Source organism: Dama dama, chromosome 27 (assembly GCF_033118175.1).
Source record: "Dama dama isolate Ldn47 chromosome 27, ASM3311817v1, whole genome shotgun sequence".
NCBI lineage: Eukaryota > Metazoa > Chordata > Mammalia > Artiodactyla > Cervidae > Dama > Dama dama.
In genome coordinates, this window is record NC_083707.1 from 56138050 (window position 1) to 56153669 (window position 15620).

At 40.6% G+C, this 15620-nt stretch overlaps 1 protein-coding gene across 1 annotated transcript in view; it reads left to right on the forward strand.

Moving 5' to 3' along the window:
• WDR7 (WD repeat domain 7) overlaps window positions 1-15620 on the forward strand; it is a 336383-nt gene that overhangs the window by 271339 nt on the left and 49424 nt on the right. The window contains exon 25 of the mRNA XM_061131100.1: window positions 2378-2477. Coding sequence (XP_060987083.1) covers window positions 2378-2477 — 100 coding nt within the window. The remainder of the gene's footprint in view (window positions 1-2377; window positions 2478-15620) is intronic.

A 15620-nucleotide genomic window follows, 5' to 3' on the forward strand; every position in this document is an offset into this window, starting at 1 on the left:
GAAACCCAAAGATTGAAAACATGCCGTGAGACCTCCACTGTCCAGAATTCCTTCAGATATTTTAGGAGTCTTAGTCTGGTAGTAAACTGCAAAGAATGAAAAATGCAGACCTGTAATATATGGTCCTTTCAGGCAGACTAAAGATTTGATACCAAGAATAGATTTGGTCTTTTTTTCTCCCATAAATAATGGTGTCTGTAGGTGATATAGAAAGATGAGGTTGATACCCAGAGCATAGAAAATGGTCAATGTAATAAAAAAAAAAACTTTTTAGATTCAGGTTTAACTAAGTAAAATTTTGTCAACATAAATGTATTTTACCAAAGGCTTGTTTTCAAGAGGATTATTTTGAAGGGCAGTTATATTTACGTTTCACAGAAGTATTGGGACAATACAACTCTTATATCTGTGCAAAGTTCAATAACAGATAACAAAATACCTCTGGAAATGTTATTTTCCTGTGGCTGTTGACCTGCACAGAATAGATATTTGTTAAAACATTTGTTAAATATTATATTCCGTGTTACTCTAATAGGATTTAAATTGTGTGGGCTTAGGTATGTTTAGATGTGATGTGGATATAGGCATATATATAGATACATAGTGATGCTCCTTCTTAGACCACAGTAATTATTGAATAATAAAATAAACATTTTAAAGCTCTTCTAAATATCTTTTCTTTTTTATTGTGGAAACATTAAATTTTGAATGCTAATTGTTGGTTCTTGCCTTCTCTATGTAGGGACAGCAGTAGAATGCTTTAGACAAGAAAGATTTTTAAAGAAAGTTTTTATTCACCACTCAGTAGGGGGAAGCCACACACATCAAGAGCCTCTAGTCCTCTTCCTTCCCTCACACCTGAATGCACAAGAGAACCTCCCATACCAGCCCAACCCCACAGGACATCCTTAAGTAGTGTCTTTCATATGACTGGAAATGAAGCCTTTATTTTCCACTAAAAAGGAAAAAAGTTGCCTTGCTGGCTGGAGCTTAGAGATCGGACAGAAGTACTGCTGAATAAGTATCAAACAAAAAGTTTAAACGCTTAATGGCCTGTTTTCCAGATTTATAAAATGTGTATGAATGTCATAAAGTCTGACAATGCCAAAAATGGCTTCGTCAGACTGTCCCTGGTTTCTAAATGCTCACAGATATCTCCCCTCTCCTCTCTCTCTTAGCCTCTTACCAGAATTTCAGAAACGGAGCCCAGTGCCCCACTAGTTCGTTTGTTTGTTTTTTAACTCTGTATCAATCTCAGGAAAGAATTAGAGACATGCTACTTCTTTTCTGTCATCTGTTTTTCCTCTCCCCTCCTGTGTTTTAAAAAAATAACAGAAAATTTAGTTTGGTAGCAGAGAAGCAAAGAGAAAAAAGGAAAGAAATATATAGCAAAATTGATGTAATGTCCTCAGAAATATTGAGAGTAGGCCACTAATTTATCTGGGTAACTCTCACTGAGACAGTAGGACTGGATAATGGGAAGGCATATTTGAAACTCTTTGGGGCATCAAAGCATACCTTATTTACACTTTTAATAATTTTTATTCTTGCCTTCCCGGGCTCTAGCCATATGGCTATTAAATCATGACAAAGCAAAGATCAGGAATTCAAATACTTAATCAAGTCATGAAAATTAATCCAGAAAAATAAACAAATAAAAGTAAATCAACCTTTTACAACCTTCAGAGCATCCTCCCTAAATCCTATTTTCATGTAATGCCAAGTCACCCAATATGCTTATTTATGTTACCAATAGGCACAGTTATCATTTGGATAAACTGATAAACATGGAAACACTAGAAAATTTGCCAGATAACTTTTTTTGGTGAATAACTTTCTAATTTCATTTAAAATTACTGATATGAACATTTAAGCATAATGTGTTTAATATGCTGTATTTTTATGATTGTTCTGCTAAAAAATAATTTTCATTCCTTAATACCATAATAAACCATGAAAATATAATTAGATTGAATATGTATGCCTTTTCATCTTTTCTATTTCTGTTCGAATAGAAATATTTGCACAATAGTCACTGTAGCAAAACTGTGTTTTCATGTTTAATCTTTTCTGTTTTTGACCCTTACTTCTTATTTAAAAATTCAAGGATGTTTGTGATTATAAAGTTGCTTTCTATTGAAAATAATCATTAACAGGCGTAAGTGGTATTCTGCATCATTTTTCTTTCATTTGATTTTAAGAATTACCACAATGAAACATTTTTGAAAAAGCTCCATCTATTAATTATGGATATACTTATTTAACAGTATTTGTTGGAACTGGCTTCAATCATCAGAGTGTGTTGCTCTCCACTTCGACGTGCGGGTCATCTCACCTGTTTTTTTCCTTTTCGCTGTTGTTTAAATGTTCAATGCAGGTTCTACATGGTCAGCTATTATGAGCGGAGTCACCGAATAGCCGTTGGAGCACGCCACGGATCAGTGGCCCTGTACGACATTCGGACTGGAAAATGTCAGGTAAATAAATCATTGTGACTTCCTCTCCATAAAGTCCGCAGGTTATTGAAAGGAGTGAGAGACCAGCACTTCACCAGTTGACGTGCTGAGCTGCGGGAACATTATGGATAATGTTGAAGGGATCAATAGTTTAATGAAGGACTCAGAGAATATAGAGCCCTACTGTCTTTATTCAGCGGGGGTGAAGGGCCGCCGCAGACCTGCTCGTCACAGAGCCCTGAGTAAGGCGGTGCTACTCACAAAGCCCTTTGCAATAAATCTTTCTTCCTTTAAACAAAGTTTTCTCATTTTCTTATTCTAATCATGTGTTTTGTGGGGGGGAATATGCGATGATACATTATCATGATTAATGGCTAAACGAAAATTCGTTTTCTAAGTAAAATGAGATCTTTAGCAATTTGAGGACAGTATCCTACTCAGTTCAAGGAAGGCAGAAATCACAGTGGCGTTTGGTGTGGTTCTGGAAGAAGGAAGCCAAGGCTCTATTTGAGATAATATATTCCTTTTTTTGCTTTGATAACTTCCTATGCTTTTATATAGCTTTATTATTGATGAGAAGTTCGTCTGAGTCTTGATCTTGAACACTCGGTTCTCCAAATGTGCCACTTGCGTAGATGGAGCAAGTCTAGCCCCACTTGACGTCCAAGTGATTAGTCTCTTTATCCCAGAGTCACCCTGTTGGTTAATGGCAAAAACAAAGTTAGTGGACTCCGTCCTGATTGAGGCAGATTTATAGTGTTCATTGATAAATAATTCCAAGTCATCATCCCTTGTCTTTCACTGTAGCAATTATCAATGCTGATGTATTCAATCATATTAGTAATTGTATTCAACCATAATAGACTGATATATTCAACTGTATTAGAAATTTTCAAAAGGAATATGAAGAAATACATCTTGTAGCTAAATTTTAAATTGCCTCTTGAGTTTAATAAACTATTAATTAGTTCTCCAAAAGCTTCTCTGGCAGCTTTCCATGAAATAGTTGTAAGAGATGGTAACAGACTGGTGGTAAAAGTTTCAGGGGTCAGGCAAGTTTTGTGGGTATCGTTCAAATTTAACACGTTTCTTTATACAGGCCTTCTCAGAGCCTTGATGTGTGAGTGTCCATCGTGCGTTTCCTGTGAGTGTGCACCATTTGCCACACTGATGTAACTATTGATTTTCGTGTGATTTTTTTTTTTTAAGACATTAACTCCTCATTGGTGACTGTATTGCTTTACTCTGAGCTCTAACTTTAAGCAATGAAATCACTCTGAATACTTGCTTTAAAAATCAAGTTACACGTTGTCTATAATGTTTTCCTCTTGAGAGACAGAGTCTCCAAGCATCATTTTCAGAATCAGTTGTTAAATATCGCCAGGGTTAGCAATGCAGTGGTGCGTTGGTAGTTGTAGAGTCAGTCGTGTCTGACTCTTTGCGGTTGCATGGATTATCTGTCCAGGCTCCTCTGTCCATGGAATTCTCCAGGCAAGAATACTGGAGTGGGTAGCATTCCCTTCTCCATGGAATCTTCTCAACCCAGAAATCAAACCTGGGTCTCCTATACTGTAGGCAGATTCTTTACCATCTGAGCCAGGAGGGAAGCCCCACATGTAACTTACAGTTGACCTTCTGTATCCCTGGTTCTGATCTGGGGATTCAGACAATGCTGGATGGTGTAGAGCTGTCATAAGGACTAGGAATCCAAGTATGTCATAAGGACTTGAACACGCAGTTCAAGCCCATGTTGTTCAGGGGTCAGCTGTATATTATTATTAGCCAGCTTGAGAGAAATAAGCCACAAGCATCAACAAGATGAAGACAAAATAAAGTTGAACAAGGTGATCTTTTCAGGCTTCTTTAAAATTAAAGTGAGGAAACCACAGAGAGGACGCCATTGCCACCAGCAGAGGGAAGAGGAGGCATTGGCGAGAGGAGTGAAGGAGGAACCACGGTGAAGCACTGATGAGAAAGCCGCAGGCTGTGCTGAGCACACACTTCCTGACAGTTTTCGCTCCTGCGTGGTCTCAGCGACGATCTTAATGAACATGCAAAAAGCATGCTTTGAATATCTTATTCTTTTTAGTAAAATTACTTGAGAAACACTCATCAATCAATGACATTCTTTCTTAACAGAAATCTGTAACGTCACACGTATTTCATTTTATTTTCGTGCCTTATTTTACTGCATTTCGACATTTCAGTGTCCCTATGATATTTTTCTATTTCAGCTTCTTGATTTTGATATCCCAGTTGTCATTAGTGGTGTACGATGGAATAACCTTTACCTTCCAGTGCAGTGTGAAAGGGAAGGTTACCCTTTCCTCTTGTCTTTCAGAGCATGAAAACAAAGCTAAATCTCTAAAATCAATCTTAACTGCTTTTGCCAGTTACCAGTTTTATCCAGTGACAATGAGCTCTTAAGGGATTCTCTTAATTCCTTTATGGTATTAGTGTTGTAGTGTTTGAAATAAGTGAGTCAACAGTTGAAACAGAATACATGAGTATGGTTGGCGTGTTTAGAAATGATATTTTAGAGGTGAATCAGAGGACTTACAGTTTTGAACTAGGAATGCAATAAAATATTTTTTGAATTAGCTGTTGAAATCAGTGAACAGAGAGAGGGGGACAGTTTTACTAACATTGAGCAAAGACGTAAGATATGACATAAAAAAAGATAAGACATAAAAGACGTAGAAGGGATAATCAGTAAATTCGCTGGGCTCCGGGGTAGGTTCCCGTTAGGTGGAAATACAAGGGGCAGCTGCCTGAATGAGAGCCCCACTGCAGGAGACGCGCCGTGGCCTGTCCGGGACGCCAGAGGCGAGGCAGTGTCCCTGGGCCCAGTGGGAGCACAGGAAAGGGGGAAGGGGCACAGAGCATTCAGGGTCCCTGTCGTCCTGAGATGGGCTAGCAAGGGATAGACACGGAAAGTCCAGTCTGTTTCCCTCACCTTTTGGCATTAGCATCTATCTTTTTTAAAATCAGTTTTCTTACGACCTCTTCTTCTCAATCTAGTACAGGCAATTATACAAAGCTGCATCTAAATATGCATCCAGTCTGGAATATGAATTTTACTCATATTGAGTTTGCAAGCTATTGCCCAAATCTGCCTGCCACCTGTTTGAGTAAGTAAAGTTTACTGGGACACGGCCATGTCGTTTAAGGACCGCGTGCAGCCGCTGTCACACTGCAGTGGTAGAACTGGGTTTCTGCAGCCAGCGAAGACTGGGGATGGTCCTCACAGCCTGAAACATTGGTCCTTTCCAGAAAAAATTTGCTGACCTCTGTCTTAGGTAATTAGAGGAGGAAGAGTTAACTCATTCAACTGAAAAGTGATCTAAAGCAGCATAGGGGCTTCTCTGCTGGTCCAGTGGCTAAGACCACCTGCCCACACAGGAGACAGGGGTTCAATCCCTGCTCCGGGAAGATCCCACATGCTGTGGGGCAACAAAGCCTGTCACCACAGCTGCTGACGCCCGCGTGGTCTGCACCAAGAGAAGCCACAGCAGTGAGACCACGTACCACGGCTGGAGAGGAACCCCGCTCCCTGCAGCTAGAGGAAGCCACACACAGCAGTGAGGATGCAATGCAGCCAAAATTTAAACTAAATAAAATAAAATTTTAAAAGGTACAGTGTAATATACTGGAGAAGAGCAAAGAGAAACTTGTGTGACTTAAATCTGATCTTCATTTCATAAGCTTGGGAATGTGTCTTAACTCTGCTGAACTGAAGCTTCCTCACTATGCAGTGGTGATAGAAATAGTGCCTATACTTGCGAGAAGGAAGGTAATTTGTGTAAAATTCTCAGCAAGTAGTATTCAGTAAGTGTTGATTATATTATAGTAAAATAAGCTTGGAAATGCATTACACTGCAATGAAATTACATTAACTGTGGAGAATTTTAAAGATAAACCTTGAGACTTCAGCATGTTTGTAGACATATATATATATATATATATGTCTGATTTTTGCATAGCATTAATCTGTTGTCCTGCTAATATATTTTTTAAGTAAATTTTTGCTATCATTAGAAATATTACTTTTCATGCTACTGCTGTATTAAAATTTTTCTGAGTAAAGCTGATATTTAAATATGGTATTCCCAATTGCCAGCATATCTCAGTTTTTGGCATATCTGTTTGCATATATTTAAAGTCTTATATTAATTAGCCCCTGCTGAATTTTTTTCAAGGATTTTATTACTGTGTAATTTTCCACATCTGTTTTCTTCAGCATCGTTTTTAAGATATAAAAGATGGGGTCAGTGAGTCGGTCATCTTATGATTCTTATTCAGTTTCTAATTTGTTAGCATAATTTTCTTTGTAGTTTCTCTTGCTTTCAACAGGCATAGCTGTGAATGTTCTCATTCTCTCTTATTTGCATGTCATTTATTCTTTATCCTTTCATTACTTATCTCTGTTGACATTCAGTCCAGTTTTTTTCTAAGCTTACCTCTTTATCATAAATTACAAGCCTTTTAATGCTGCTTAGATGGCTGCTTTTTTAACGCAAAAGAAAATTGTAGTTAGGATCTTAAGGATTGTTGTTCCCTGATTTTTATTAGGTTTGGAGTTGGCTGAAAATTTTTTAATTCTGCTTCATCTCTGGATCTGGTGAGCTGCCGCCAATTCCCAATTGTTAGTTCCTTCCTTCTTTCATTGCTGTCTCTTTCTTCTCTCTCTCTTTAAGCTTTGAAGCTTCCTGTAACAATTATTTTCTTACAGGAATTATTTTGTTTTCATTGACAATAATGACCTACTGATGCCTGGCCAATCAAAATTGAGTAATTTCCGTGCACCCCCCCCCCACCCTCCCCCCCGAAAAGTCCAAATATAATGCTTGAGTGATTAGCCTTTACATGAAAACTAGGGAAAAGGAAGATACGTATGTAGCTGGTGAATGAGCAAATCAACCTCCCTTTTTCTCTGGAAAGTGAATGAAATTTATTGATTGTCTCTTCAGATTATAAATGTAATTCACACTCATTATAAAATAACCTCAAGCAATAACAAAATATTTAAAGTGGAAAGTTAAAGTCCACTGTAACTGTCCCTTGGCATTGATTCCTGTTTAGCTCTTTATTGTAAACACTTTGAGTCTTGTTTCTGAGATATACAAATAATATTATTCTCTCCCTCCTCCCCAATAATTTAAGAGTTTCCTGCAGCCTGTTTTTACCACTCACTATGAGTCCATGTATCTCATTCAATAATAGCAAGTAGTGCCTACTACTTGTGGCAAATAAAGCAAGTGTGACTCCTACCCTCAAGGAGCTTCTATTCAGTGAGAGGAGACAAACAGGAAACTGAACAAGAAAATATCAGGGAGCGGTGTGATAATACAGAGGAAATGACTGGCTACCTGCTGTAGGCGCTCAGGGGTGAGCACATGGATGGGGCTTCATTTAACCCAAGACTGTGTGACCACCTCTAAGAAGAGCATTGTAAGGACACGAGCAGTTAGGACAAAGACTAAGGTGGGAACAACACTGGAAATTTGGGGGAGAAGAAAAAAAGACAACTGTAAAGTGCATCCATTTTGTTAGCAAGTGGAAGAGAGATTTGAGGTGGAGTTTGCTAGGAAGGCAGGACCGATCATGAAGGCCAGGGTGGGGATCTCAGATTTTATTTCAGTATGATGGGCTGCCATTAGGGAATTTCATGCCAGAAAATGTATATGGTGTTATATGATTTTTTTGCATTTTTCTTCTTGTAATTGATTCCTAGTTTCATAACTTCATGGTCAGAAATATATGATGTTTTTAACAATTATTTTTTGCTTGCTTTGCTTTTGGAAGGCATTTGTTCTTTATTTCACAACTTTGGAATCACAATAGACACAGTATTCTGCAGCCTACAAAAAAAAAATCTTAGTACTACATCATAGCTAAACTTCCTGGTCAAACAACATTGTTCTAACATGTTCTTTACAAAATATAAAATACATTGTAAAACGACTGTTCTGTTGGTGAACTCTTCACATTAAGTCCAGCTCTGCGTTCATACAAACACAGCTGCAGTGAGCATCTTTACACACTGGTGCTGTTCTCTCTGTAGGCTATAGATCCTAAAAACAGCAGCTGGTTTGATCCGTTCTTATTTGAAAAGATTCATGGCTGCTGAGCGGAGACTAGGGTTGTTGCAATAGCAATGGAGAAGTGCAGGCACATACAGGGTATGTTCTGGAAGTAGAGCCAACAGGTCTTAATGATTGTTCAGATGTCGGGTGCAGGGCTGGGGGGATTCGGGGCGAGGCAATGGTGGGAGAAAGGAAGGGTTCAAGGGTGACTCATAGATTTGAGCCTTGAGCAACCAGATGGATTATAGTGCCATTAATAGCTGAGAAAAAAACAGGCGATGTATGAGATGCAGGTCAGGACTTTAGGTTCTGGACGTGTCAAGTTTGAAGGGCTATTTTAGACTGTTTGAATGACTACATCCTATTCCAATACACAGGTGGAGGATTCATTAGCTGATCCTCTTATCAATGAACATTTAAGCATCCCCCCTCAATTTTCACCATTTTCAGCAGTGCTGTATTACATAGTTTTATTTACATAACTTTTTATGTCTGTCTGATTTTCTTAGGGTAAATTCCTGAATGCATAGTGCTAGGTCCAAAGATTTGTGTGTGTGATCACCAAAATGCTTTGAAACTACTTTCTCATAGTTCACGGGCATTAGCTTTTCCACACTCTCCCTAATAGCCCTATGAATAAAAGAATGGCTCTTCTTTAAAATCTGATGTATTTGTTTATGGCTGCGCCGCGCCTTCACTGCTGCGCGGGGGCTTTCTCTGGTTGCGGCGAGCAGCGGCTACGCTCTAGTGGTGGTGCGTGGGCTTCTCACCGCCGTGGCTGCTCTTACTGCACCGCGCGGGCTCCAGAGCCCAGGCTCAGCAGCTGTGGCCCACGGGCTTTAGTGGCTCCATGGCAAGTGGAACCTTCCCAGACCAGGGATCTACTGTGTCCCCGTCATTGGCAGGCAGATTCTTACGTACCATCAGGGGCGTCCACAGAAGGACTCCCGAACTGCAGTTATTCTCATGAAGAAATGAAGTTCCACAGCTGGCCTCATTTTATTTATAAAAAATAAAAATAATTTTATGAGAACTCTTCTCTGCATCAGACACTGAATTATGTGCAATGGATAGAGATAAATAAATATAAACTGTTTCTTATAAAATCCCTCCAAGGAATTTATACTCTGGACTAGAAGACAGAGGGCTTCCCCGGTGGCACTAGTGGTAAAGAGCCAGCCTGCCAGTGCAGGAGACATAAGAGATGAAGGTTTGATCCCTGGGGTCGGGAAGATCCCTTGGAGAAGGAAAGGCAACCCACTCCAGTATTCTTGCCCTGAGAATCCCAGGGACAGAGAAACCTGGTGGGCTACAGTCCATGGGGTCACAGAGTCGGATACAACTGAAGCGACTTAGCACGCAAGCAGTGTAAGACAGATACAAACCCAGAGCTGGAATACTGTGATTGTCCTTCCAGCAGGGCGGGCTGGAGCTTGGCGGGGAACACAGGAGGGGCACGGGCCCAGATTTGTCTAGGTACTGGAGAGAATGGCCTGGAAGGGCTCTCTAGAGGAGAAGACATCGGAGCTGAGCCATTAGCTATCGGCAGGAAGGGGAGGAAAGGGCCGTGATTCCAGGCAGATGACACAGCATCTGCAAAGCCAAGAGGCAGAAGAAATGCAGCGGAAGCAGGTTTATCAAAACCTGAGAGATGTGCTCCCCTTTGTATGTGTGGTTCGTGTTACAGCAAAAGTCTTACACAGGGAGCTGCACAGATCTCAGGTGAAAAACAGTCATTCCGATAGGTGAGTAGAGACGCCGCTTCTCTGTGCCCTTTTTTTTCCCCCCTTTTTGGAAGGCTGTGTAGCTTGTGGGATCTTAGTTCCCTGACCAGGGATCGAACCTGTGGCCCCTGCAGTGGCAGCACAGAGTCCTAACTGCTACACCACTAGGGAATTCCCTCTATGTCTTATTGAATGCTAACTCAGTGATGTAGATTTTATAAATAAAGTTTGCATGGTGTTAGCAAAATGTAAAGCAAGAACTGAATGCTGGCATTTTCCATAAACAGTTGTTTTAGGAAAAGGGGGGCCTGGCAAGATCTGAAAATGTTTTCAGCATGGGATTCAAAGCATTCTGATGAAAGTGAAAGTGTTAGACACTCAGTCGTGTCCGACTCCTTGCAGCCCTCAAGGACTGTAGGCTCCTCTGTCCGTGGGATTCTCCAGGCAAGAATACTGGAGTGGGTTGCCATTCCCTTTTCCGGGGGATCTTCCCAACCCAGGGACTGAACCCAGGTCTCCTGCTTTGCAGGCAGACTCTTTACTGCCTGAGCCACTAGGGATGCCCTAATTTTCTCTAATGCGTTGAATTCTGGCGAGCACTCTAAGGTCACTACATATTGCAAGGAAGCTAACATTCAGGCTTGACAGCAGTGTCAGCAAACACACTTATGTGAATAGAAGTTTGGAGAACAATGTCTTTTTCTCTCTAAAAATAACAAAGATTTTACTTCTAGTTAGGAGGAGCAATGGCCCTTAGCGGTTTGGTGGACAGTAAGACTGATGTTTCTTTATGGCAGAGTTTTGAAGCTTCGGGCACAGTTTTCACTGAGCAGAAGTCTATAACGCTTATACATCAAGGGTACTTATGTGATGATTGCAAAAATTGCAGTGAGAATTGACTACAGTGCTTAGTCAGGCCAACATTTTAGGCATTTTCTTCCTGTTCTTTTCAGCAGCTGGTTTTATGGCAGGTGTTCCCTCTGACATTCAGGAGCAGCAACCAGAAACACGGCATCAGGGATGATAATAAGATGAATGGTTGAAGAAGACAATGGTTTTCTGACGCCCTGTTGAAGAATTAGCCAACAAGCTTCCCGTTTTAAAAGTGAAGTGCTAGTTAGAGAAGAACCTCTAGGAAGAGAAAGAGATATACAGAACAGTGCTTGCAATTAGACCGTCATTTACCCTGAAAGTTTAAAATTTTTTAAAGAATTAATTTAATGGATCATGTACAGATGTATTTTTCTGTCATCTGTCTGCCCCATCACTCATTGAGTGTTTCTGAAATCCATGTTATACTTTGAATGGTAATATTTAAGATTTTTACACCAAGGAAAAAATCTTAATTCTTGGTAATATCTATAGTTGGAAATATGTGAAACAGATAGTTTGTTTCCAAACACAACAGTTATTACAAGCATTTCATCATCTTTGTAAAAGCATTGATTCCCAAAATTCACATTTTACCTACATTTCTCAATGTCGTTTAATTTCCTTCCTAGCCTTTTTATTTTTCCTATCAACACACAAAAATGAGAATATTGACATGTGTCTATAGATAGATATATTTATAAATTCTATATATATTTAGTCCAGAAAATTAAAAAACATGAAGTAGGAGAATCACAGTACACTGTATTTATTTTTAATTCCGTGCCTTGTATTCTTTATATCCACTCTTGATATATAAAATACTTAAAATCTGGTATATTTGCTCAGTCATATCTGACGCTTTGTGACCCCATGGACTGTAGCCCGCCAGGCTCCTCTGTCCGTGGAATTCTCCAGGCAAGAATACTAGAGTGGGCGGCCATTCCTTTCTCCAGGGGATCTTCCCCACCCAGGTATTAAACCTGGGTCTCCTCCACAGCAGGTGGATTCTTCATGTCTGAGCCACCAGGGAAGCCCAGTTTACGCATAGATGGCAGTTTTTAAATAAAAGCTATGGAGCTTTTGGAGAGATTTAATACTTAAGATATTTTATTTGCAAAGTAATAGAAGGCACGAAAGAGACTTTCAATTAAAGAATCTTTATTTCATGTAACAGAACATCTAGAGGTAGCTGGTGAAGTGAGCAGGCGGTGGTATCGTGACGGACCCTCCCTTCGTCACTGTGTTCAGAGCGGTGGTCTCTTTGGCTGGACCACTTCAGGCTACAAGATGTTGCCACAGCACCAGCAAGCTATGCAGAGGCAAAAAGGAGAAGTTTTCAAAGCAAACAGGCCATCTGGGAAAGCCTGTTCTCACGTCTCAGTTGACCAAAATTGCATCACATACCCATTTTTCAACCTGTTGCTGGCAAACAGAATGAAATTATGATGGACTAGCAGAAGTTCACTCCTGAGATGAAGGCTGTCACCTTTATTGAACACAGGACCTTGGCTTGAGGAAGGCAACCAACATTTCCTCCCCAAGGGAATTTGGTGATCTGGCCCTTGGAGAGATGTAAGATGTGATAAACAGGAAGGAAGGTTGATGGGATCTGGGTTTGGGACCTGCCCTTCCACCTACTATCTTTGAGACCTTGAACAAGTTGCTAGCCCTCTTTCCTCGCCTGGCAATTAGGGGCATAATTTTAGGCCCTTTTAAAGATTAATTAAACTAACATAAGACATTTAGTTTCATGATTATTACAGTCTCAGTAAATGGTAGTGGTGGGTTGATTCATGGTCATCTTTAATACCCAATTTTGAGTTTCTGAATTTGAAAGACTCTTTCTGATGTAAGAACAAAACTCTTAATGGGACATATGTTCCAGCCAAGTATACTAACAGCACGATGACTTCAGAAGACGCTGCTTTCCCTTTTCTTGGAGCAGAAACAGTGACCTGGAGTGCTGAAGCACTTGATGAGGCTCACGAGGTCCGGCTGTGGTTCCTCTCCATGTGCGGTCTGGGGCCAGGGCCCCTTGCCGTCATCACCCGAGAGGGGAGGACTGCCCTTGATAACCTCACACTGTCCCTGTGCCCTCCGGCCGGCTGAGCTTGTGCTCCAGCTCAGGGCTGTTATGCTTCAGAGCCGTTACACAGACGCACTTGAAGACAGAGCAGACCCTTAGAAGTGATGTGCACTTACTCCTCTGAATGTTTGCCTGTTTAAGTAATTCTGCTCTTCCCTAAGTTACATCTTAATCGAGACTATTCATTAATGCAGTGAGAGGCACTGGAAGCATAGTTTACTTTCAGACAAATGTCAAGAGTAAGAAAACATCTGTGTAACGCCCACAATGCCAAATTCAGTGCTTTTCTCTCATGTATGAGGGTGACCGCTTGTAGCTGCGAGAAAGCCAGCTGCCGTAAGCCTCTTGAATTTCTCTGGGTGAACATTCCAGCGTATGGCAGCGTTACTCTATTGCTGTAATCTATGTAAATATGTTGCCAGAGAGGAATTAAGACTTATCATTATAAATCTACAAGGATACAGCTATAACTCACACAGATTTATCACCTGTAGACATGTATATCAGGCCTCTGGAATTACAGCTTCTACTGTAGACAGAGGTTAAAGAAGGGGACAACTTACACGCCATTACACATTTCCAGCAGTTTGTCATTCGTCGGTAGTGGTGTGAATACAAAATGCAGCAGGTGGACCATCTTTCATACAGCACAGTCTAATTGGCAAATTTCAGAAAGAACGCCAAACAAAAGATACCAAACGAGGAGTCAGAAAACTTAGTCTTAGACCCAGTTACTAAGTTCATTACTTAAATTCTGTGAGCCTGAGTTTACTAGGTATAAGACTGGTTTTTCAAAAACCTGTTAATTCTACCCCATAACACTTTGCATGTTTTTGTGAGGCAGCCATTCTTTCATTCACTTATTTAATAAACATTTACTGAGTGCCTACGCATATCAGTTCAGTTCAGTCACTCAGTCGTGTCTGACTCTTTGTGACCCCATGGATTGCAGCACGCCAGCCTTTCCTGTCCCTCACCAACTCCCGGAGCTTGCTCAAACTCATGTCCATCGAGTCGGTGATGCCCTCCAACCATCTCATCCTCTGTCATCCCCTTCTCCCGCCTTCAGTTTTTCCCAGGATCAGGGTCTTTTCCAATGAGTCAGTTCTTGGCTGACTCAAGTGGCCAAAGTATTGGAGTTTTCAGCATCAGTTCTTCCAGTGAATATTCAAGACTGCTTTCCTTTAAGATGGACTGGTTGGATCTCCTTGCAGTCCAAGGGACTCTCAAGAGTCTTGTCCAACAACACAGTTCAAAAGCATCAATTCTTCGGCATTCAAGTTTCCTTATAGTCCAACTCTCACATCCATACATGACTACTGGAAAAATCATAGCTTTGACTAGACAAACCTTTGTTGGCAAAGTAATGTCTCTGTTTTTTAATATGCTGTCTAGGTTGGTCATAGCATTTCTTCCAAGAAGCAAGCGTCTTTTAATTTCATGGCTGTAGTCACCATCTGTTGTGATTTTGGAGCCCAAGAAAATTAAGTCTGTCACTGTTTCCATTGTTTCCCCATCTATTTGCCATGAAGTGATGGGACCGGATGGCATGATATTAGTTTTCTGAATGTTGAGTTTTAAGCCAACTTTTTCACTTTCCTCTTTCACTTTCATCAAGAGTCTCTTCAGTTCCTCTTTGCTTTCTGCCATAAGGATGGTGTCATCTGCGTATCTGAGGTTATTGACATTTCTCTCAGCAATCTTGATTCCAGCTTGTGTTTCATCCAGCCCAGAATTTCACATGATGTACTCTCACAGAAGTTAAATAAGCAGGGTGATAATATACAGCCATGATGTACTCCTTTTCCTATTTGGAACCAGTCTGTTGTTCCATGTCCAGCTCTACCTGTTGTTTCTTGACCTGCATACAGATATTTCAGGAGGCAGGTCAGGTGGTCTGGTATTCCCATCTCTTGAAGAATTTTCCAGTTTGTTGTGATCCACACAGTCAAAGGCTTTGGAGTAGTCAGTGAAGCAAAAGTGGATGTTTTTCTGGCACTCTCTTGCTTTTTCGATGATCCAGCAGATGTTGGCAGTTTGAGCTCTGGTTCCTCTGCCTTTGCTAAATCCATCTTGAACATCTGGACATTCACAGTTCACATACTGTTGAAGCCTGGCTTGGAGAATTTGGAGCGTTACTTTGCTAGCGTGTGAGATGAGTGCAATTGTGCGGCAGTTTGAACATTCTTTGGCATTGCCTTTCTTTGGGATTGGAATGAAAACTGACCTTTTCCAATCCTGTAGCCACTGCTGAGTTTTCCAAATTTGCTGGCATATTGAGTGCAGCACTTTCATAGCATCATCTTTTAGGATTTGGAATAGCTTAACAGGAATTCCATCACCTCCACTAGCTTGTTTTTAGTGATGCTTCGTAACGCCCACTTGACTTCGAATT